Raw genomic sequence first — 23,130 nt, 5'->3', positions numbered from 1 at the left:
ACAGAACTATGCCAAAAAGAAAAAAAATTGTTATCGGAGGCGGGGGGAAGGAGGGGGAGAGAGAATACAGATTTTAACGGGTTTGTGAAGAGGCAATAATTTTTGTTCTCAATTCAAATGTATGCCAAAAAACAAAAGGTGGTCTTCTGCGAGTGGAAAGCTGTTATTTTCCAAACATATTCCAAATACTTGCCAAGGTAAAACCTGGTAGTTTCGCGGAGCTCTCTCAGCATTAACAAGAACATGCATTGGGCCTTTTATATGACATAGTAGATATCTGAAAAACAATCTCTAATCGAAATACTAAATACTAAGAGCAGCACAGGAAATAAAGACATCCTTTGTTGTAAATGAACTGGTCACATGTGTCTTGCTAGCTGCTTTTTATTTATTTGTTTTAACAGAACACATATTCAAGTTAGGAATAAAGTGGACTTGTATAGCGTTATCAGTTTTCACCTTGGTTGAAATTTTACCCCTGTACAGAAGAGGGATGGCTTGTGGTGTGACTTGTGCTAGCTCTCTGCACAGAGGTAGATTTCACACTTTGTGAATATCCAGGTGTGAAACGTGAGATTTGGTGACTGTTTGCAAGAATTTGTTAATCGGATCCAGGCTTAAATTTCGCCATTGCTACAGTTTATTGTAGAAACATAGCAAGATTTTGCCACAGTCAAAAACTGTGAATTTTCCTAAATTTTGCCACACTTTGTGTCAGATAGGACTGGAATGAAATGTTCCAGCAGTTTCACTAGGTGAGGAAATAGCCTTTATTTTAGCTTTAACAATAGGACACACCCTATTATGTCTAAGAGTAATTTACACATTTCTTGGGATTACTGAGCATCAGTGTCTCCACCATCTTGTTTCCCTTTTGGCTGATAACCCTTGCCTTTGAACTTACTTAAGTTCAGGGTCTTCTTTTTCTTCCTTGGTAGGAGTAACTTTGACACCACCTTTCCTTGCACGAGGGCAACCAGACAAGCTGAAAGAAGTACACAAGAGAAAACAATTTTGTTCCACTGACACTTGCTGTGAAGTCCCATGGCTTCACTCCCAAACAACTGAATAAGTCTTACCTTCTGTGTGAAGCATAATTTCCAGTCACATGACCAGAGCCATCACAACCAGGTGTGGGACACCTATAATATAATGTATAAAGCAAAAGAGATGACTTAAAAATTCATCTTCAGTAGAAGAAACAGCAATGAAGCTTTCCTGAACAAACACAATTAGCTCTTGCTGATTTGTTTTTCCAATAGGCAAACTGTTTTCATGTTTTCTTCTATAATTGTATCTTTTAATAGGGAACTTGAAATATACTGTATAACATAGCACTATAGATTTGCATGGTGTATGTTAATGTTTTCATCCAAAATATTTCTTTTCTTATGAAGGAGCAACTTTTGAAAAACAAAAATGTAGCCTTTTATTTGTTGACTTCTCTCTGCAATAGCTGTCATGTGTTTATTAGAGATTGACATCCCTGACAGACTCACAAAGACTAGCACATTTTCAATATAATCTCCATTTTCTAGAAGGGGAAACTGAGACTGAAAAGTGATGTCACTTAAGGCCATCGAGAAAATCAACATCATAGCCAGGATCAGAATTTCCTATTTTCTAGCTCTGTGCACAGACAATGAGACCATGTCTGTTTTACAGATGGTTTGACTGGATATGGGCCTTGATTCCATTTTCCAGTTCAGGGGCTTTTTTGCATACAGCAAACAGAAGCCTTCAAATTTGGAAGTTTAATACAAATTATTTCAGCATCATGATGAAAGGAAATAAACCTATATCTTACTGTTATGGCCATATTTCCCACGGGTGCCCAGATTGGATAGGCATGTTGCTTGCTGCCAATGCATGTGGGACCTGATCCAAAGTCTACTGAAGTCAATGAGAGGCTTTTCATTGACTACAGTGGGCTTTGGATCAGGCATTTACTGGTTGTATGGCAGATATTTCGGTTCAGGATTAATCTTGTATATATTTTAAGGGATTTTTCTCTTTTTCCGGGAGTGCTCCTTTTAAAAATTCAGAAAGAAGAAACACACCTAGGCACACAAAGAAGCACTAACAGCACAAGGAAAACATTTATCTTCAGATGCTGTGCCAGCCATTTGTATATTTTTGTACAGTTTTGAGTACTAAAGCTAAGCCTCCCCAAGGGCCTTTGAACACTATGGTTTTTCTAGAGTATCAGAATTACAGAAACAGCTGTGCCAAGTAACCTTCTACTGATCCACTATGAAAATTCACATTGTTCAATAACCCTCTACACGTCTCAAATTCTTACCTGTAGTGGAAGCTTTGTGGTTGAGTGATCTAAGTACATGCATACTGGGCTATTGTATAAAACACCTAAATATACAGTTGTAAACTCTCTTTTAAAGGGACAGTTGCATGTTTTAGCAGTGTATTATTCTATTTTTTTACTGCATCAATATTTCAACCAATATAGTTAGGGGATCAAGCAGGTTTAGAAAATGATAAAGAACTAACTTATATTGGTAATTAACCACAGGAACAACTGACCAAGGGACGTAGTAGATTTTCCATCACTAGAAGTTAATAAAATAAGACTGGGTATCTTTTGAAAATATATGCTCTATCTCAAACAGAAATTATAGGCTTAATGCAGGAATTACTGGATGAAATTTCATGGCAGGGTTATGTGGGATGTCTAAGTAGATGATTACAATGATTCCTCTGGCCTTAAAATCTGTAAATCTTTATCAACTCAGGCACCAAGTAAGGTATTTCCGTACTACTCTGTAGTACTCTATGTACCAATAATCCTCTAATTTTAAATGTCTTCACTCTGACTAAAGTGACCACTTTTAAAATCTATTCTTCACTGCCAACTGTAGATTAGCTGAAAATCAGAAAAGGTATCTTGCTGCCTTAGTGAGTCACAATAGAAGGCTAAAGTTTAACTTGATTCTTGTGAATTAAATGTGAAAATTACTGTAAAAATAGATGCATCTGATTATTCTTTTTGATACCATATACATCTGTATAACTATGATGTAAAACTATGAGGATGATCACTGGGGCTTGATCCTGCAAATACTTGTGCATCTAAGGATATATCTACATTGCAATCAGCATGCGTAGACATACCTGAACTCACTTTGGTTTAGCTAGCTTGAATAACAATAGCACTGAAGCTGCCACAGCACTGCTAGCCATTTGAGTAAGTACCCAGGGTCCCAGGCAGGCTCTTGTTTGTTCTGCTGCTCAGGATACCAGGATTTCACTGCTATTGTTATTGGAATTAGCAAGAACAAAGTTATCTTGGGTGTAGCTTAAATGTGATGTAATCACACCTCTGATTGCAGTGTAGACACAGTATGAGGTTTTTTGCTCATGTAGTCCATGTGAGCTGAAAGGAAATACTGATGTGAGTATAGCTATACTGCTGCAGAAGTGTTTTCAGGATCAGGGTTTAGGATTTTTCTCCTTCCTTCTTCCTATTTTTTTTTCTAGATGACCCTGTAGAAAGATATACATTTTAAAAATGAGATTTTTGTTCAGACCTGAAACTGGATGATCTATTCCAGAGAAGTAGCCGTGTTAGTCTGTTTTAGCATCTGACGAAGTGGGTTTCTGCCCATGAAAACTTATGCCCAAATACATTTGTTAGTCTTTAAGGTGACACAGAACTCTCGCTGTTTTGGATGATCTATGTGTAGCAAATAATTTTACTGGACCCTTTATTTCTTTTCAAATTGTCTGAGAACAAATTTTGAGTTTTACTATTTTGCTGGTTATTTGAAATCCTATGCTGAACCCTTCATGCAACCTATTTCTGCCTAAGGGTTGTTCATGAACTTTGACAATATCATCTATGATTCACTCATTATTCATAGTGTGTGGCTGGTCACACTCAGGTCACATGTTGCTTCTGTTTCCTTATTACGCAACTGAAACTTTATAAGCTTTAGTGAAAAAGTATCTACATTGGTATGCAAATATCACTGTTCACATGTGACGATGCGAGTTTACATGCAGCACAGCCATTTACATTGCTTGTGTGAACACCCATTCAGGTCTGAGTTCATGGAAAGCGGATAAAAGCGTTGAATCAGCGATTGATTAGGAAATCGACACCATTTAACAAAAAATCTTTTCTCTGTCACTCTTTCCACAGCTTTATTTAAACCAAACTAAAGTCAAATGTTGTGGGTGTGAGTTCGGCACACTGCAAAGCTGAAATATCATGCCACTGTGTCAGCACCCCAGTAACATCTATGCTTTGGAAAGAGCTTTCACCACTTGCCCACATAACTGGCCTTGTCTTACTGCCTTCGTTGCCTCCCCAGAGTGCAGGTTTCCTTGGCTAGTGTCACATGACGTATGTTTTACAATGCAGGGCAGCATCAGATTGTCATGACTGGAAGTGTCATTGTTTTATTTTGGGAAGTTGACAAACTTTGTAGCTAAACCCTGAACTAAAACCTGGATTTTTCTGGATTTGGCCACCTATACTTGAAACACTGTGAAAGCAGTGTAAACATACCATAATCAGAATTTACTTTCCTCTATTTAGACTGGGGATGATGCTAGATATGGGCAGGATGTACAGCCCCACAAACCCCCACTATGTTCCAAGCCATATACTGCAGGACCTGATGCAAAGAGAAAAGGGGACTGGCAAGCCTGTCAAAGGCTATATCTACATTACAAGCAGGGGAATCACACCCTTAGCTTTAGTGTAGATGTAGCTCAAAAGCACCCCCCATCCTTTATTTCACTCCCTTCTGCTGACAGTGGTGACAAAACCTTCCATTAACTAGGTATTGGCTGCCTATCCCTCTCCTGACTCTCATGGCCAGCTGTGCAGATTATTGAGGTCTGCTTAAGGCCCAGTATATCTGCCTTTTTCCTGGGGCCTGCAAAACCCTTTTGTGTCATTTCATGGTGAGAAATATGCAACACTGATTCATATGATTTGATGGCTGCCTCAGTGACATTAAGCTGAATGTATCTATCTAGCGCTGAAGGATGAAGACTGAAGATTTGCAGGCTTGGCTTGGTTAGGTTTTCAAATGTCTAAATACTTATCCTAACCTCTTTGATCTAGAAATCAGACTGGGTATTTTGTGAGATCAGATTCTTTGTAAGACTTTGGTACTTCCTGGCTCCAGCTGGCTCCGAAATACCATCAGAACAGCCTCTCTTTCAACGTTTGGAATATCTGCTCCAGGTTCTGGTTAGTGTATGGAAACGTAGAGGTGCAAAAACATGAAAAACAAAGAAAAGTGAACCTCACTTTTCTTAAAAGGTTCGGTTTCAATTTATTTCAAGTTTGGGACAAAGGGTTGAACTGGCCTTTATATTGCAAAGATCAATTCACTCACCTAATAAATAGCTGCATTAGTTTGGGAAACATGCCAATATGAGATGAACGACAATCATATTTTTTTTCTATTGTCATTACTTACTTAAGCTCCTGAGAGTTGGCAGCCATAAGGGATTTTAATGTCTTGTCGGCTAATGGGCACCCGGAAACACTACGGAAAACAGATGTGAAATATGTTTTCTTCAATACACTAAAATAGAAAATGATTTTTCTAGAAAAACATTAATTACTGAATGGCCCCCCAAAACAATTGCTTTTGGCAAACAAGAGCTAGACAATACAGGGCAGTCATTCTTTAGATAGGAGCAGGTTACTTCTCAAAGCCAGATTCTGTCTGGTCTCAAAGCAGATATGCATGGAGCTGGCTAGAGTTCAAAGAGCTTTCCCACTGTTTTATGTTGCCAGCATAAAGAATTGTAGTCCATATTGTTGGGGAAAGGCAAGGACTGCTCCCTCCCTACACCCAAAGGGGAAGGCAGGACATGGGACCATTGTCCCAGCTCAGAGAGGAAAATAGGGGGCACTCACTAAAAGTATTTGCAAATTTGAGAACTTCAAAGCCACATGTACTAAAGTTTGTGGAAACCTAATTTGAAATCTGTATTCATGCCAGTAGTGCTTGAACACTCATATACGAGAAGAAAAAAAAGGCTGAGTTTTCTGGGTACATTAATTTGCTGAAAATTATTTAAAATTATTAGAATGTGTCTGTACATAAAGCAGCTCTACTTCCTGTTCTGAATTTCTGTCATTTCTCACCTGCGGTGCGATGCATAGTTTCCTGTTACATGACCACTGCCATCACATCCTGGAGTTGGGCAGCTGTGAATAGAAAGTTCAGTTAGAGGTCAGAGTGTTTCTACATGATGAAGATATAGCTCACCCCTCACTGCTAAACAACAACCAACCACATACCAACTTCACACCATTTGACATTTTCTAAAATCAACATTATCATCATGACAGTACCACTCTTGATCTAAGCATGTGTGGTTAGAACACAGTACAGTTGTGCAAAGTTTCATAACCCATGTGAACCAAAACAATTTTATATGACTCTGGGTTAGCTAAAACTACCATATGTTTTGCATAGATTTTGCATTTACCAGAGAACATGGTGCAATCTGGGTAGCTTCATTACTGCCAGCTATTTTTTATGACAATTCATAGATTTTAAGGTCAGAAGGTACCACTATGAACATCTAAGTCTGACTTCCTGCATAACAATAGGTCATAGAACCTCCCCCAGTAATTCCTGTATCACACCCATCACTTCTGGTTGAGCTAGAGCATGTTTTTTAGAAAGACATCTAGGGTAAGTCAGCGGCAAAGTCAGATCGATCTTTCTGGATTGATTGAGGGGTCAGTGTAGACCCGCTCAATCGATCAGGAAGTCGACTGAGTAAAACCACCCCCTCAAGTGGCATAGTGCTGTGTTGACGGGAACACGGTTTCCGTCGGCGCAGTGCAGTGAAGACACCGCGCAGAAGGGAAGCACAGCAATCGATGAGTTACGCGAGCTACTCTGCATAGTTTGTGTAACTCCCATCGACTGCCGCCGAATCTCCAGGTAAGTGTAGACCAGGGCCTAGTCTTGATTTAAAGACTTCCAGTAATGTAATTAGGTGTCATTGTGACTTTCAGGACAGATACTACAGACCAAATTCATCCAACTGCAGCCTGGAGCAAACAGGTTCAATTCCCTAGGAAGCTTCTGGCCTAAATTCAGCAATAACAAAAATGATGGTGTACATGGAGTACACTGGCAAAAATTGTGCCATGTCTCCCCTAACGTCCCATTGCTTCTACCGGCTAACAAACATATTTCCTCAAGTCAAATTGTATAGGTGTGTGTTGTAATGCCACATCTTGAATTTAATCCTTGCTGATGGCCCTAGTAGGGGGATCATAAATTACAAGTTTAGTGTAAAGTGAGTGTAAGTGGCAAAGCACTAAAAACTTGCTCCAAGGGAGTAAAATAAGTCTGACTTAGGCTGTATCTACACTACAAAATTACGTTGTCCTAACTTACGTCGGCATACAGCCACCACAGTTATTAAATCGCTTGTGTGTGTGCACACTCTGCTCCTTGTGTTGGCAGTGCACATCCTCACTGGGAATGCTTGTATTGATTGTATTGTCAGTGTGGTGCATTATGGGATGGCTCCTGGAGGCCAGTAATAATCAACCTAAGCAATGCAGTGTCTACACTGATATTGTGTCAACTTAATTACATCGACGGTGACTCTATGGCACTCAGGGAGATGTTATTAAATCAGCATAGAGAGACACTTACTTTGGCAGGAGCCAAATTTAAGTGAAGACACTTCCACAGCTAGGTTGACACAGTTTACATTGACCTAACTGGTTGTGTAGACTAGGCCTTACTCACTGAGTCCTGATTTTCATTTACACTTAAGTCCTTATACATTGTCCAAGAGTATAAAGCAGCATGGGCAGAACCATAGATGAATTTCACGTACACAAATTTTAAGGCCTTTTATGCTGTCAGAGTGGTGTAAAGGGTCCCTAATGTACCTGAAAATTGGGCTCTTAGGGGCTTAATTCATTGTTGCTCTCTGAATCTTTTATATTAGCTCTATCAGGGTCTCAAACTAGCCAGATGTGCTCCGCCAGAGTTATCCAGTGTAGGGGAGTACCCCCCAAGCACAATCAATGTAGCTGGCTCTATGTCACCTCTTGCAGGATGGGCATGGGTGTGGTTATTTTGTGACTTGGCTATTCCCAGTTGCTGGAATGGCCCAATGGGACTGTTGGAAATCATCATCTGTGTATATTTCTTTTTTTTCAAGGGCCTATGTCATTATAATAACTTCCTCACGATGGAGCCACTTGTACTGAATTGCTCAGTATGTTCTGGGCTCAGTGGCCACACAGTAAATACTGTCTGTCCCCAATATCACCTATGGATTTTTCATACAACGTATTAAAATATTTCTTGTTTAATTGTCTGGACAGGCACATTTTCAACATACATTGCCACTCTGTGTGCACTGCATATGTTTTAAAACTAAATACAGTTCTTCTAAGTAATCTAATAATATGGTAAAGAAAGGATACCCAGTTATTACAAAAAGGAGGATCATGTTTTTATCAACATCTGGAAATCAGCTTATATCACAAAGTAATAAACACCACAAAAGAAAAGACATTAGTGTTTTTATTAAATTCACAACAATTTTTGTTGTTATTTTAAAAGAGGCAAAATAAACTCAAGCCTGAGGCCATTTAGGTCATGGACTGCAATTGCAGATATAATATGGTGAGCAGCCAATATGCAGAGTATACTGCATGAGGTGAAAGAATCACTCTACAGAGTTTTCCCCTAGGAAATGTAATTTCCAGAGACAGAGATTGAGTCTAACTGACTCAGTGCCACTGAGTCTGCAAAGCAAATAGCAGGACAAGGGTTGATGTCATGGAGTTTAGCTGTGGATGAGTCTGCAGTGATGAGCTACGGACTATCATCAGTAAGTGATGCAGACTGCTTTTGTCTTGAGGCGCCTACCGGGGTTGGGGGACAGGGAGAAAAACAGAAATGAAATATGTATGCTGAGTCCCAGGTGAATATTAAGTTAGAGACAGAGCCATCTATGGATGTAAAAAATGTTTTAGATGTTGACAGTGTTTTGATGTGAATCCAAAGATTTTTCAAGGAGCATGGTCAGGATTTTAAGACATGATTAGTGATCTTGGGGGCCCAACCAGAGACTGTTGAAAAGGGCCTAATTTTCAGAAGGTGGGTAATCAGCTTTTTCTGAAAACATGGCCCCACTAGGGATTTTCAAGCTGGGCACCCAAAATCACTAGTCATTTCTGAAAACCTTGGCTTGTGTATGCAAACTGGCTACTGGCAGTACACATGTAAACAAACTGCTGAATAACATGACCTCTATTCAATCATTTAAATAATCTGCCTGCTCGGAAGGTCTCAGATCTAATTCTTCTCATGCTGATCAAACTGAGTTATAAAATAACTTTCTTAATCAGCACATATGCTGCTTTGTTCTTGGCCACTTGAGGCAAATCAGTATAAGCCACTGTTGGTTTTGGTTTTTATTTGCCTCCCAAAGGTAGGAGCCAAGTGACTCTGTTGTGTTATTCTATATGCTTCTGCAACTGTGTTGCTTTATCAGATAACAAAATGGCCTAATAGCCTGTGTTAATGCCCAAAAGCGACTTCATTTTCTTAGTTTAAATCTTTTTTTTTAAAAAGGAAATGAGACATATTCTAATTTAAACTGTGCAAATAAGGGAACAGTCTGTTTACAGTATAAACACCTTGAACAAGGACTGTTTCTTCATCTGTGTTCAGTACAGTGCAGAGCCTACTGTTACTGCATAACAAATACTAACAACAAGGACATGCAGCTGTTACAGAAAGGAAATGACGATGAGGCAGATACCTCACGTTCATTTGTGGGTCCAGCTCTAAGAGACAGGCTGTCTTGCAGAAATAAAGGAGACCGTGCACCTGATTGTCCACTCACACATATTTTACACTGGTGTAACATCACAGACTTCAGTGGAGCTTCTACTGTGTTAATACCAGTGTAAGTGAGAAGAGAATCATCCCTGTATATTTGGGAGCTGGGTACAGCAGACAGTTAATTACTATGTCATGGACAAGGCAGAGACGATTTTTTTTTCTATTTTGGGCAATGCAAAAACTGTGCCCACACATCAAGCACATTATGTTGGTCAACATCTGGAGTACGTGGACTGTATCTGTGGACAATGCTGCTCAATGGCCATTTTTTTACAGTCAATGATACTCGTCTTGCATTCAGCACCAGCATTTAATAAGCCCTAACTCCTGTTTTTTATTGTTGAGGTTTCTTTCAAGAATGATCCTTTGATCAAAAGCAGTTTGGATTTATCATCAGTCTGTGTATTCTCATACAAAGGAATTTCAGACTCTTGATTTAGTCCTTGAACTAAATGAATCTGAAGCTATTTTCCTCCCTGCTTGAGAACTCTACATCAGGTAATATGCACATAATGTAACATATAGATATAGATGCTGATTTTCCATTACCCCTTAGAAGAGCAGCATGCATCTTAGAACTACACTCATGGTGACAGCTACATACCATACTGACATGGACATCATTGTTCACTATGTGTGGTAACCTCATTGTCTTTAGCTATGAATCTTTTCTGAGTTTGCACACGATTCTCTGCAAATAGGCAGGATTGAGTCCTTAGTGAGTTGTTTGTTTTTATGTTCTCTATTTTTTATCAGCTCTGCTTCTTTTAAATGCTAGAGCTACGCTCTGGATTCCTACACAAAATCACTGCGTGGGATCCCCATAGAGGACTGAGGGGAATAAAATCTGTTTTCCAGAACAGTAAGAGGAATCCCAGAACAGCCACTCTGCAACTATTATTAGTAGTGGCTTCTGCCCTTTCATTATCTCTGTGCATGAGAAGCAGGATAGACAGTAGACCTATTTAGTCATGAATTCTCCAGCAAGGCCCACGGATCTCTCCTGACTTGCCTTGGCTATAAACTTCACTGCTGTCCAGCCCCACAGAGCTACAATGGTACACTCATCTGCAGGAGGCAGTGGGTGCAGAATCCCCCTGCACAGCTCCTTCAAAGCAGCTGACTCACGGACTGTGCTTAGCGTCTTTAATTTCCACAGAGGAAAAGAAAGGAAAACATGCCATTTTTTGTGACTTACGTGATGAGTTCCTTTTTGAGATCTCTTGCATGGAGCTTGGGTTTTGGACTCGGTATGGAGACATCTCCTGGATACTTTTTTTCCTCCAGGTTTTCTGGGGAGCTCAATGGATCTTTCTGAAATATCAGATAAGAATGTAACCAAGGGATTTCTCTCTTCCTTGTCTTTCTTATATTCAACCAATCTTTTGACTAAGCAATTGCTGCTTACAGCTAGCATTGGCACTGGTTTGAATTTTCTGACTTTCAAACATTTGGGTTTTTTAAACACTAGCTGTGAATTTCCTGCATTGCAATGTAATAATTACAGTATTTTAATAATGCTTTTTTATATTAACATTAACAGGTTCTTTCTTACAATCTTAATTCCATTGTAAATAAGTGTTTGGCCTGGGATCCTTTGCAAAAGAAAAACATGTTTTGAAGGGAAGCACATAGCATGAAAAAGGCACTAATTGAGGTTAATAAAAATCTCTTTCCCTGTTAATAGTCTCTAGAGGAATTTCTGAGGAAGGACAGAGACAAACATTTACACCAATAATTTCCTTAATAATTTGGGGATATTGTTATTATTCAAGCAGCATGAAATCTTGAGGACAGGAGAAGTTAGATATTGCATTAGTAAACAGAAGGGAGGTTTGATGCAAAGGGGCCATGCAGAAGGATACTGAAGCTCCTTGCATGCCAGGAGAGGCTGGAGGAGGCAAACTGGGCTATGTTCATAGCCAGCTGGTCCCTGACCATGCAGATCCACCGGCCATAAATACATGGATGGGCTGGCCGTTGGTCTCTGTGTAGTTAATCCGGCCCATACCCTGGATTAGCAGCTGCAAGCCACTACTGCAGGTTGGAGCTGAGAATTCTTCCCCTGGCTTCACACACATAGGGCTGAGCACGTAGACTGGTTACCAGGGCTGTGCACTCCTCTAGTGGATTTCATCTTTACTGAGTGACTGAGTGTAGCATGGGTCAAGGAAACTCCCCCCACCCATCCCTCTTTTTCAATTATGTTAAGAGAGAAAGGGTGGATACTTATCTCAGCTAATTCATTGCAAACCTGTATAATTGTCTTTTCCTATTTGAAGACAGTAGAGTTAGAATTAAATGTTATTAGGATTCTAAAGCATACTAGATTTAAAAAAAAAATCGGAACCAATACAATAGGTCCATTTTCTACAAAGAGTGTGTGTGTGTATTCACGTGCACACACAAAAGAAAGAAAGCGAGCAATGAAATTCCATTAATATACAGATGGAAGTTTATATTGATTTCAGCAAAGACCAGAACGTAATGGTAACATGAATAAGAGATAATAGCATCTGGCACTTTTAACATTTTTAAGCCCTGAAATCTTTGGAGAACTGACAGTTGAACTAAACTGACGGCTCTGGTTATTTCTCAGTGCTTTCCTTTTTAGAGAGATTTTGAGCTTTTTCCAGATTCAGGATTTTTTTTTTAGGGGGCATCTGGACAGGCTATTTTGCTGAGATAGAGAGAGACAATATTTTCTGGAAATTACCACCAAAATTAAGCAACTGTTGTGCATATGAACCAGATAACAATGAATTAGAAATAGATATTATCATTCATTTGCTTTGCACGGGGATAACTGCCAGCCTTCGACTTGAAAAACAGAGCCATTGGCCCTGAGACCGCTGGCCACGTCAATGTTCTCTGGGAGCAGAAGTGCTCAGAGGAGAGGTCTTGGACCAGATCTCTGATCAGGGACGAACTGCGCACAGTGGAGATCATTAAGGTTGGGGTGCAAAGATGGCATTAGGCTCAGTTTTGGGGCCTCCTCAGTGATGTCACTGATGCTGCTGGTGCTGTGCGTGGGGCCAGTCCCCGCACCCCAATTGACTAAAACTGAAGTCGGGGAACTGTGTGGCTTCGAGGTATTCTGTCCGTGCTCTCTTTCCTCTAGCCACAATCCCTTGTCTATGCTACACTGGCAGCAGGGAGGAGGAGTGGCCTCAGATCCTCTTTGCCAGGTCTGCAATAGCAGTGGATCCCCTGTCAGTGAGATAATTTTCTCAAGGCTGGATATACCTGCCTGCAATGCAGCACAAAGTGGCCATATTGCAGGGAAGAATCTGGTTATCTTACTCAGTAGATAATGTAAACCCTTCTCCAGCCACTGTTTATCTTTTCTAAATAAAAATTGTATTTCCAGACTCGTAACTGTTGAATATGTTACTTTATTAAAGTTCGCCAATCATAATAATTCAGGAAAAAAAACCACTTCCATAATAACTACAATGCTAAAGTGCTATTATTCTACGCCATATAAATACAAATAGGATGGCCGTATATTCGATCCTGAACAAAAACTCCAGATCTGAACATGCCTGAACTATGGGAAAATTTAGGTCTGGAACAGAACTCTGAAATTCAGACCCATCTATTTACCAAGATTTCATTTAGTTAGCTGCCTGTGCATATCCTTCAGCATGATAACAAATCCAACCAAAACTCCTCTGCACCCTATTCCAGCAGTGAAGTTCAAAAGAAATGTGTAGACAAAAAAGACAGAAAGAAATAAGAAAATCAAAGGACAGTATGCTGCCAACATACATTAAAAATAAAATAAAAGGGGCAGAACAGACACAGACACACAAAGCAAGAAAATTATCAGATACAAATTGTAATCTAGAAGATTAGTACTGATGGGGTGGAGAGTTACTTAATGTAAATATTTGTCTCATTTCTGTCAGAGTGTGTATGTGCCCACAGCTCCATTTTCAAAACTTGTAACTTTTGGGTCTGTGTTACAGGGTGAAAAGATAAGTCACATTTGCATATTTATGCTCTTTTAAGCTGCATTTGAGAGGGATGGGGAGGAGTTAGTCTGGTGTGATTTATTTAGGATTTTGTATTTTTTGGTTGTTTATTTCAATTGACATCCCCTAATTACAGCAATACATGGTGAGTTTGCAGTTATGGAATTTTAATCTCACACTGCTATCTGGATCTTGGGACACGTAATAAGATGACATGAGCAATGCACACCTGAAATGTATCCAAAAAATGATAATACTTTGTCCAGTGAAAAATTATTATAGGCTATTACAGCAGGCAGGATTCCATGCCTGTATTTACACACCCAAACACAGCGATGTCTGGAAATACAAAGTAATAAAATTGCTCGGAAGAATTACATTACACTTCAAAATTATAAAGTTACTTTGACATTTTTAAAAAGATTAGGTGATGACCCTCCAACCATTTGAGAGCAAGGATACATTTTCAAAAATAGGTTCTAATTTTAGATGCCTGAGTTTACCCAGTTTGAGAGATTGCATGCACCCATTATTCCAATTGAAATGAACGGTTGCTGCAAGAGCTCAGCACGTCGAAAAGTAAGGCCTTAGGACCAAGATTTTCAAAAGCGACTAATGATTTTTTGTGCTCTATTTGAGACGCCATTAAAGTTGGCCTGATTTTCCCAAACTGCTGAGCACCCACATTCTGCAAATCAGTCTTTGTTAAGCTGGATCAGATTGGGTACTCCAAATCATTAGTCACTTTTGAATATTGAGGCCATGATGTCCCAAGCTGGCCATTCAGCACCAAGATTAGAGGCCACTTTTGAAACAGAAGGCCTTAGTGTTAGTTCTTAAACTTCTCTAACTGAGAGCTGAAAATATACCTCTTTCTCTTCCTCTTTCCTGCCATGTGTCTTGCTATAGTTGATTGGTGTATCCCAGCCCTCCTGTTCACAGAGAGCCTGGTAGAAGGCTGCATTCACCAGAATGCTGCTTGTTTTGAAGGGAGAAGAGGAAGGAGTGGGAAGTGCTGCATTGGAAGAAGTTAGAGGCATAACCTTGTCCTGGTTTCGGTTCTTTTTCATGCTCAAATCCAGAGTGCCATTTTCATCCACTTCGATCTCAGCTCCCTGGTATACAACAGGAAACAGATAAATGTTTAGACAGTGAACAGTTTGAGGCTGCAGCATAGGCACATGGTGCTTTTAACGGATAATTGTAAATGCACGCTTTTATTTAAATGTATCTGAGACTAAAATCAGCTTTTCGATTTACATCAGTTAATGTTTTAATTCTTAGGCAGACTTAAGTGTAACCTCGGTAATGCTCTCCATGCTTCTGAGCTTAAACATAGTAAGTAGCATTTAAATAAGATGCTTCTAAAATGTAAACTATACACACTAAATCTGAGTTTATTTAAAAAAAGTTTAGCTTAAAATCTTCTTGATCTTTTTACTCTTAGAGAGAACTCTGACCCCAATTCACAGTTAAAAGCATTAATGCACCGCTTAGTTCATCAACTGCATTATTACATTTCCACCATCATCCCCCCCCTCCACACACACACCCTGGAAATATTACAACATCTGGAGGGAGGAGGAAGGAGGGAAGAAATATGCTAAAACAGATGCAGGAGGAGAATATTTCACTGGTGTTTCATACATGATTGAAAATAACATATTGCCTTAATCAGAGTTTGACTTGGAAAGACTCTGTTTAAAAAGATTTACTACAAAACAAGGGCCATATTGTGCCATAAAGGCACAGACCTGCAATGGGAGCAGAGTAGAGCCACACTGGCACAGGGGGTGCTCCAGGAGGTACCATGTACAATTTCTCCTCAATTAACTGATCTTTGACTACTAGCAGTAAATATGCCCATTGGCCGGTGATGGGATGGGTTCTGAATTACTACAGAGAATTCTTTCTGGGTCTCTGGCTGGTGAATCTCGCCCACCTGCTCAGGGTTTAGCTGATCATCATGTTTGGGGTCAGGAAGGAATTTTCTCCCAGGGCAGATTGGTAGAGGCCCTGGGGGTTTTTCACCCTCCTCTGGCGCATGGGGCACGGGTCTCTTGCTGGTGTATCCTATGTACCTTGAAGTCTTTAAACCATGATTTGAGGACTTCAATAACTCAGTCATAGGTTAAGGGTCTATTACAGGAGTGGGTGGGTGAGGTTCTGTGGCCTGCATTGTGCAGGAGGTCAGACTAGATGATAACAATGGTCCCTTCTCACCTTAAAGTTTGTGAGTCTAATCTCCGGCATGGATCGGGGATGCATCGACTACACCATTCCTTAGAGTCAATGGGTTAGTTCTGCTGGCTGGTACGTAGGTGTGTGCATGCCATAGCAGGCCTCATCCTTGCCCTTCCCTCTCTCTTTAAGTCAGCCTGAGCTCTGGTAGCAGTTCCTGTACACCCAAAGGTGCAGGGACTGCTACTGCGTCTCTCATGAGCACAGGGAAGAGAAAGCTCCTTGTTCCCTCACCCTCTCCTTCCACAAACTGACCATAAAAGGAAAATATCAGACAGAATTCTTGGTCTGACAATTGTGTCCTTAAAGTGGGACTCAGTGAGCAGAGGCCACAAAGATACATCTTAAATACTATGTGATTTGGGCAAGGCTGACCTTAGGTTTTATCAGTATATGAAGTAACAATTCAGCTCTCTCCTTGCCTGCTGGGTTTCCTCACCTCTGAAAACACACCGCCCACACGTCTTGCCTGTCTACAACCTTATTTAAGAAATTGCAAACCATCTGCCTGTCACTGGTTTGTGGGGTTTCCACTCCCTCTGGGGAGCCTCGTCCTCTCTACATGGACTAAAAAGCCATCAGGTGGGGCCAAAGGACAACTCTCAAAGCAAGGAGCAATGCTATATGTGTGTGGGTGGGAGCCAAGTCGGAGAGTCAGCTTCTGCCACAGCTCATACTTATTAGTCATATGGGAACATGGAAGGGGAATCTGGTTTCAGGCTGTGAGTATGGGTGTCTGGCTTCCAGAGGAGCAGAGACCTATGTAGTCTTCTTGCATAGATTCCCTAGACCCGCACTTGCTTTGTGGTTCTGGGCTGACATCAGAGTAAAGATGACTTATCAGGTAGTAAGTACAGATATGTCTGCAGCTGACACTATATGTTCCCATTATTATTATTTTATTATTTGTATTGCAGAAGGCCCCAGAAGCCCCAGTTAGAGCTTGGGGCCCAAATGTGCTAGGTACTGTATAGCTATATAGTAAGAGACAGTCATTTCCTCAAAAGCGGTTCACATCGAATACAATGGAATACTTCAGTTCTGATGGTACGATATGTCACCATGGCTGGACTTCGATGGGGCATAGGCAACATCCAGGAACTAAACCTTCAATGGCACCATTTTCAAAGATAAAATGAAATCACAATGTCCATTTAATCACAAGGTGACTTCCACACTGTGATCCATTTAAGATCCTGGTACCAGCAGCAGTAATGTCATTTTACTGAAGGAGGCCAAAGATTATTTTGGTAACATGATTATCAACTTCCTGTTTCTCGTAAGCATTTAAAGACCATCCAGCAATTCAGAGTTAGTATTGCCCTTCAGGTAACCTCTCTAGACTTTCTTCAGTAAAGGAAAGCAGTTTCCTAAATCTTATTTGTTGGCAGGCTGCGAAAGTAGGTGGTAGCCAGTTATGAGTGATTTTAGTTGGGTCAATTTTTGGGTGCCCAGCTTGAGACACATGAAAGGGAACCAATCTTCAGAACTATTGAGAACCCGCATTCTGAAAATTAGGCTTCTATAAGGTGTCTCAAGTTAGGCACCTGAGACCAAAATATACAAAGTCACTAGTCAATGTTGGAAATGAAGAACTTAATGATCAACTCTTGCTTTGGTGCCCCTCACTCCATTGAGCAGCTACAAGCTTCAGAGAGACACTAGCCTAGTTCCAAGACTACTATGCTAGCCGCTTGTGCACAAGTTAGAAACTCAAAGGCACCGCTTTGTATTTGTTTCTCTTGCAAGACAAAGTTCAAATTTTCAATCACGCAGCTTAGAGAGAGATATGAATTATTATATTTATGGGAAGTAAATACACTTCTTCTATGCTCATACTAAGATGCTTTGGTTATATCTTTCTGCCCCTTTTTAGTAAATAGTTTAATCTCCTGTGATAGTTTTAAGCCCTGAATTTGACAGTACAGCTTATCCTGGATAATAACTTAGTAACCACAACATCTTATGCCATCTGTATAATATCAAATACATTTTTATACCAGCATTAATAAACCTTAGTTACAAAAATCCAAGATATTAACTATATCAGTGCCAAGTACACTCTGCAGGATCAGACAACATAGCTTTGCCATGATTGCCCAGTGTTTTTTGGCTTCAGAGTTGATCTGTAACTATAGCAATGAACAGAGCTTCAGTAATCAAGTTTAATGACCAATGTAAAGTAAAATGCTAAATATTGTAGTTGCTGACATTTTTCATAATAAAAAAACTTGAGTTAAGTCTGCACAACCAATATTCACATAAAATCCCAGACCTCTGTGACAGATGGCTTAGGAAAAGAAGCCATGCGACTAGGCTGCAGTACTTTTATAGTGCAAAAACCCATAAATAGTGCAGATTCTCTGTCACTGACAAAATATCAACTATTCTGAAGGCAACAACAACAACAAAATTGAACAAAAACAATCATAGTCCTCCCAAATTAAATTGCAGATTGCAAAATGTCAGAAAACATATATCATCACTGGAAATAAGGCAGCATTTGCTGCACCAATGAGGTTTGATTGAAGGAAAGAACATTTTCAGATGTGACTATTAGGAGATTTTCCAGTGCTTTCCCAAAATTCACATAGATTTTGGGTTGTGCAACACGCTCCGAAGTCCAACGAGCAAAAGCATGGGTTCTACGCATTTGTGAACCAGTGTACAGATGGGGTTTAAGTGATCTCGCAGATGCACATAACTATTAGATATAGTCATGGAAAAATATTCCCTTTTGCTCATAGTCGGATGGATCACACATTTACAGCATGGCTTTTTATTCAAAAGAGTATAAAAAGGTACCACTTTGCTGCATTCATTGCTCCAAATGGCAGAGGAACAAAGGATGGTCACAAAGACCATTCCAATTTTCTTTCCTAGTCTCATCCCACCTTCTTCTCAATATGTCTCTTTCACTTATTTCCCCAATATTTATTTGAAAGGGGAATTAACGAGACAATAATGCCAAAAGTTTTTGTTAGACTCCAGCTATGAAATAAAAATTGAAGGAACATATATTTGACTTGTAATGTATGGTTCTCCTTCTAAGAGCAGTATTGAGCTCAGTAAAGACCCAATTTAGGTCCTATTGAAATTAACAAGCACTGGAGCAGGCCTGTGTTTGGTTTTATTCCATGACACCTTTCAAGGATGTCCACCGTAGCAATGTAAAATGTACAAGTTCTTAGCCTAATAACAGAAGTATATAAACTATAGAAGTATAAAATACATCTGGCCAATGTATAAAAGTATAAAATACATCAAGTTCCTGATTCTTCCCTATATTAAATCAGTTTTTATACTGGTGTAACTCTAAAGGGCCTGATCAGAAGATAATGGAGTTGAAACCAGTGCAAAACCAGTGTGAGAAGAGAAACATGCTAATGGCATTCAAACTACTCCTGATTTACTCTGATGTCAATGAGAGTATAATCACCCCCACAGGTCTGATAAGCAGCTGGAAAAAGGAGTTTAGAATGAAAAATGAGAGAAAAATGACTAAAACAGATTTCCCTTTTTCCCTAGGATCTGTGCAGTAAAACAGACACAGCAGAAGTGTTTCTCTAATATGAATACCACATCATTTGTACACAAAAATTAATAATGATCTTTAGCCACTTCACAGCAAAGATTTAATAGCTAAGCTTTGTCATGAGGTCTCACAATACAACTTCTTTATTTTGTAAAATATATTACAGAACATTTCCTAGTAAATTATGAAGTATTGCTATTAACAATTGAAACAGAACTACATTTATCTACAACATGAAAAAGGTATGGCACCTGTGTGATGGATTTATTCCTTGCTTTTTTATTGTGTTTGTTGACTCATTTGGTAACTCACAATATTTAATATTCTTCAATGTCTCTTAAGTAACAAGTACATGTTAAGCCTTTACCCTACTGTTTGATCAGCATGGCATATCATTATGTCCACATGAATCTCATTGCAGAACTGGGGTCTTAGGTCTACAGTAACATTTAGGGGTTTCTATCCATTCTTTGACTGGCACTTGATATTAATGTCCAGAGAAAGAAAATCACCTGTTATTTTGTTTTCCCACTGTGCGATTGATGCACTTGAAAAGCTCAGTCTGGTTCTAGACATATTACTAATTCTAAAAATGCTCTTCATTTTCAATAAAGAAATATCTCTGGAACCAGTAATATCTATAAAATTATAATGAATTCTTTAAGCGTTATGCTGGGTGGGAAAGGGTTGCTAACAATTATTATACATTTTTAAGCCTTTGGCCCCTTATTCTGCAAAGACTTACACACATGCTTTAACTTCAAGCATGCAAGTTCGTCCACAGAAGTAATCTGGAATATGCAGGTGCTTAAAGTTAAGCGTGGGTGTAAATGTTTGCAAGGTCAGGATCTTATGCTAGGCTTGACACTTTTTGAGACACAAAAAAGACACAGTCCCTGCTCTGAGCAACTTATAGAGTAAATAAAGAAAGCGAAGAACATTGTGATGATACAATAGTGGAACAGTGCAACAGCTAGAGCTAGCCATTAGTTTTGTTCTGCAAGCAGATTGTTCTGTATTTAGATTTTAAAATGTTTGGGGTAGGGCTTGTCTGGTTAGCATGCTGTCTATCAACTGCATTATCTACATAACTGATGCAGCCATCATCAATCATCATCATCCTCTTCATCAATATCCAAGAATGGACAGATGACAGTTTGTGTTTTCAGGTTTTGTTAAAGAAACAGAATTTGAACTTCAAACATTTCAAACAAATGGCATTTTTTGTTTTCTTTCAAGGCACTGTGTGCATATGCCATTTTGTCTAAACAGGTGGGAAAAACACCAAAACATTCAACAGAAAGCTTGGCAAGCCTCAATGATGAGGATAAAGATAGACTCTACTGCTAACTTCTACCTCTGTGAGTGGTTAGTGAGTTGTGAGGGTTGTAAAATGGAAAAAAATTCTGACAGGACCTGGTACATGTACTTATGCTGTGCTAGAGAATATGGGCCCAATCCAGCTTCCAGTGGAGTCCTTTTGTTTGCTTCAGTGGGAGTTGGACTGGGCCCTCTGTGCAGACAATTATGCTGAGAGACTGTGATTCAATGCCTGATTCTTTTGTTTGGGTTGAGGACTGTATCTGTATCATTTCTATTTCGGGGACCCAGTTTAGCAGAATCCCAAGTGACTATACCTGAAAGAATCCAGCTCCTGCCCTGTGAATATAGCAGTGATAGCACCTATTTTCAAAAACAACATTGTAAAGGTTTCAAGGGTAGTGTCTATATTTTGTATGCAGTTGTTTGCAAATTAATTGAGGGAACTTGGAATCCAATTTAATTTGGACTAAAAGTAATCCCAGTCCATCACGAGATAATTTTTATAATTATATACGGTAGATCAGCACTGTGAACAAATTGTCATGGTGCCATTTTTCTGGCCAAGAGCACTTCTAAAAGTAAAATGTGATTTCCCCCCTGCCCCCTTTATTTAGATCAGGCTACACACCTTCCATTGAACCTGAAACTTAGAAATGCAGGAAGTTTTTCCAACATAGTTGAAAATATTTCAAATTCACTGAAAAATTGAAACTTGCTATGTTTTTTAAAAAAACAATGTAATTTTTCTGCTTAAGTATCAGATATTTTTTAGTGAAAAATGACCCATTTTGAGGGCAAAAGTGCAAATGCTTACTAAGAAATGAACAATATTAGAAACCAAGATGCAAAATTTGGCAGATATGAAATAAACAGAAACAGCGCTGGGAAACTATTTTTGTGAAAATGAACTATTCAGATATTTTTACGGATTTGCGCAGTTTCAGCTAGTCTTTGAGAAGAAATCCACTGCTGCCTCTGCAGACAGAGAGGAATCTGAATGCAACAGCTCTAATAAAGATACATCCACCCATATCACTCACATCAGCAAGGTATGCCATTGTGCAGTGGTGGGACAATACTTGAAAGCCATGCAAGAGGTAAGCACTCTTGCAAGTCATGGAGCTTTGATCTGCAGTGGTGCTGTCTACACTGCTTTATTTATTATTTTTGTATAATAATAGGATGGAGGGGCAGGGCCCAGAGATCTAGTACTACATAGGCCCAAATTAAGCCACTCACACTGAAGTTTTCAGGTGTGCACCTATGTGTATTGCTGAGAATAAATAAAGGAAATAATTAACAGAGTTGTGTCAAATTAATCTGTTGCTGTTAGTGTATTATTTGTGTACAAATGCAACATACAGAGAATGGAATCCTTAGGAACTTCTCAACAATTTGAAACATATATAAGATGTGCAAATAATTAAGTGTTCATGTAGCAAATTGCCACAAAAATTCAGGAAAACAGTTGTAGATATATTTTTTTACAAATCACTTGAGTTATGGCATATTAAAATAAGGAGAGTTCCCCTTATTGGAGAAACAGTTTCCTAGAAAATCTATTTCCATATTTTCCTCAAAGAGCCCTGTTTCTTAAAAATAATAAATCACTAAAACCAAATAAAGAAGGGTTGTGTGTGCTTTTGGCCACTGACTCAGTTTGACGCTTTCTTGCCTCTGTGCTGGCCACAAGTGAATTCTGATTCTTCTGTCCCATGTTTTGTAGCACTGGGCTGTCACTGTGTCCTGTTAAAAGTCTGGCAAAAGTGGAGGCAGGCAGATGACAAAGTATGCAGATGATTTTCTTTTAGGCTGCTATTCCTGGCTCTGACAAAGGAATAAACTGTGTGCCCCAAGTGTCTCTGAGTGTTTGTTACTGTTATGTTCAGTTCCACTCAAACCTACCACGATTTGGCAAACACAAAGCAGGTGTAGAGTAGAAAATCTTTGGGTTATGTATGGTCCCTTTATTGCTCTTTGCTGGCAAGAAAGGTCTGTTGCTGAGTTCAGCCAAAGGCTGGGGCAGCAATTGAATCCAATGACTGGCACCAACCTCCCTCTCAACTTGACAGGAAACCTCTACCGAAGTCTGGCGTAAGAAGCTCTCTGTGGCAGATGTAAGAAACGAATCTGTCAACTAGAAAAGAATCCACTAACAAACTTTGGGCTCCTG

At 39.5% G+C, this 23,130-nt stretch overlaps 1 protein-coding gene across 1 annotated transcript in view; it reads right to left on the bottom strand.

Moving 5' to 3' along the window:
• The window catches only part of ST18 (ST18 C2H2C-type zinc finger transcription factor), a 187,653-nt gene that overhangs the window by 10,798 nt on the left and 153,725 nt on the right, over window positions 1-23,130 (bottom strand). The window contains exons 13-18 of the mRNA XM_067553783.1: window positions 14,728-14,973; window positions 11,080-11,195; window positions 6,131-6,193; window positions 5,454-5,522; window positions 1,080-1,142; window positions 905-985 (exon numbers count right to left, since the gene is read on the bottom strand). Of these exons, the coding sequence (XP_067409884.1) occupies window positions 905-985; window positions 1,080-1,142; window positions 5,454-5,522; window positions 6,131-6,193; window positions 11,080-11,195; window positions 14,728-14,973 (638 nt within the window). The remainder of the gene's footprint in view (window positions 1-904; window positions 986-1,079; window positions 1,143-5,453; window positions 5,523-6,130; window positions 6,194-11,079; window positions 11,196-14,727; window positions 14,974-23,130) is intronic.

This window comes from Emydura macquarii, unplaced genomic scaffold, assembly GCF_026122565.2.
Source record: "Emydura macquarii macquarii isolate MOO-44397 ecotype Brisbane River unplaced genomic scaffold, CSIRO-AGI_Emac_v2 contig_1477, whole genome shotgun sequence".
Classification (NCBI taxonomy): domain Eukaryota; kingdom Metazoa; phylum Chordata; order Testudines; family Chelidae; genus Emydura; species Emydura macquarii.
The sequence above is the reverse complement of the archived record's forward strand: the minus strand, read 5'-3'. Positions and strand labels throughout refer to the sequence as shown.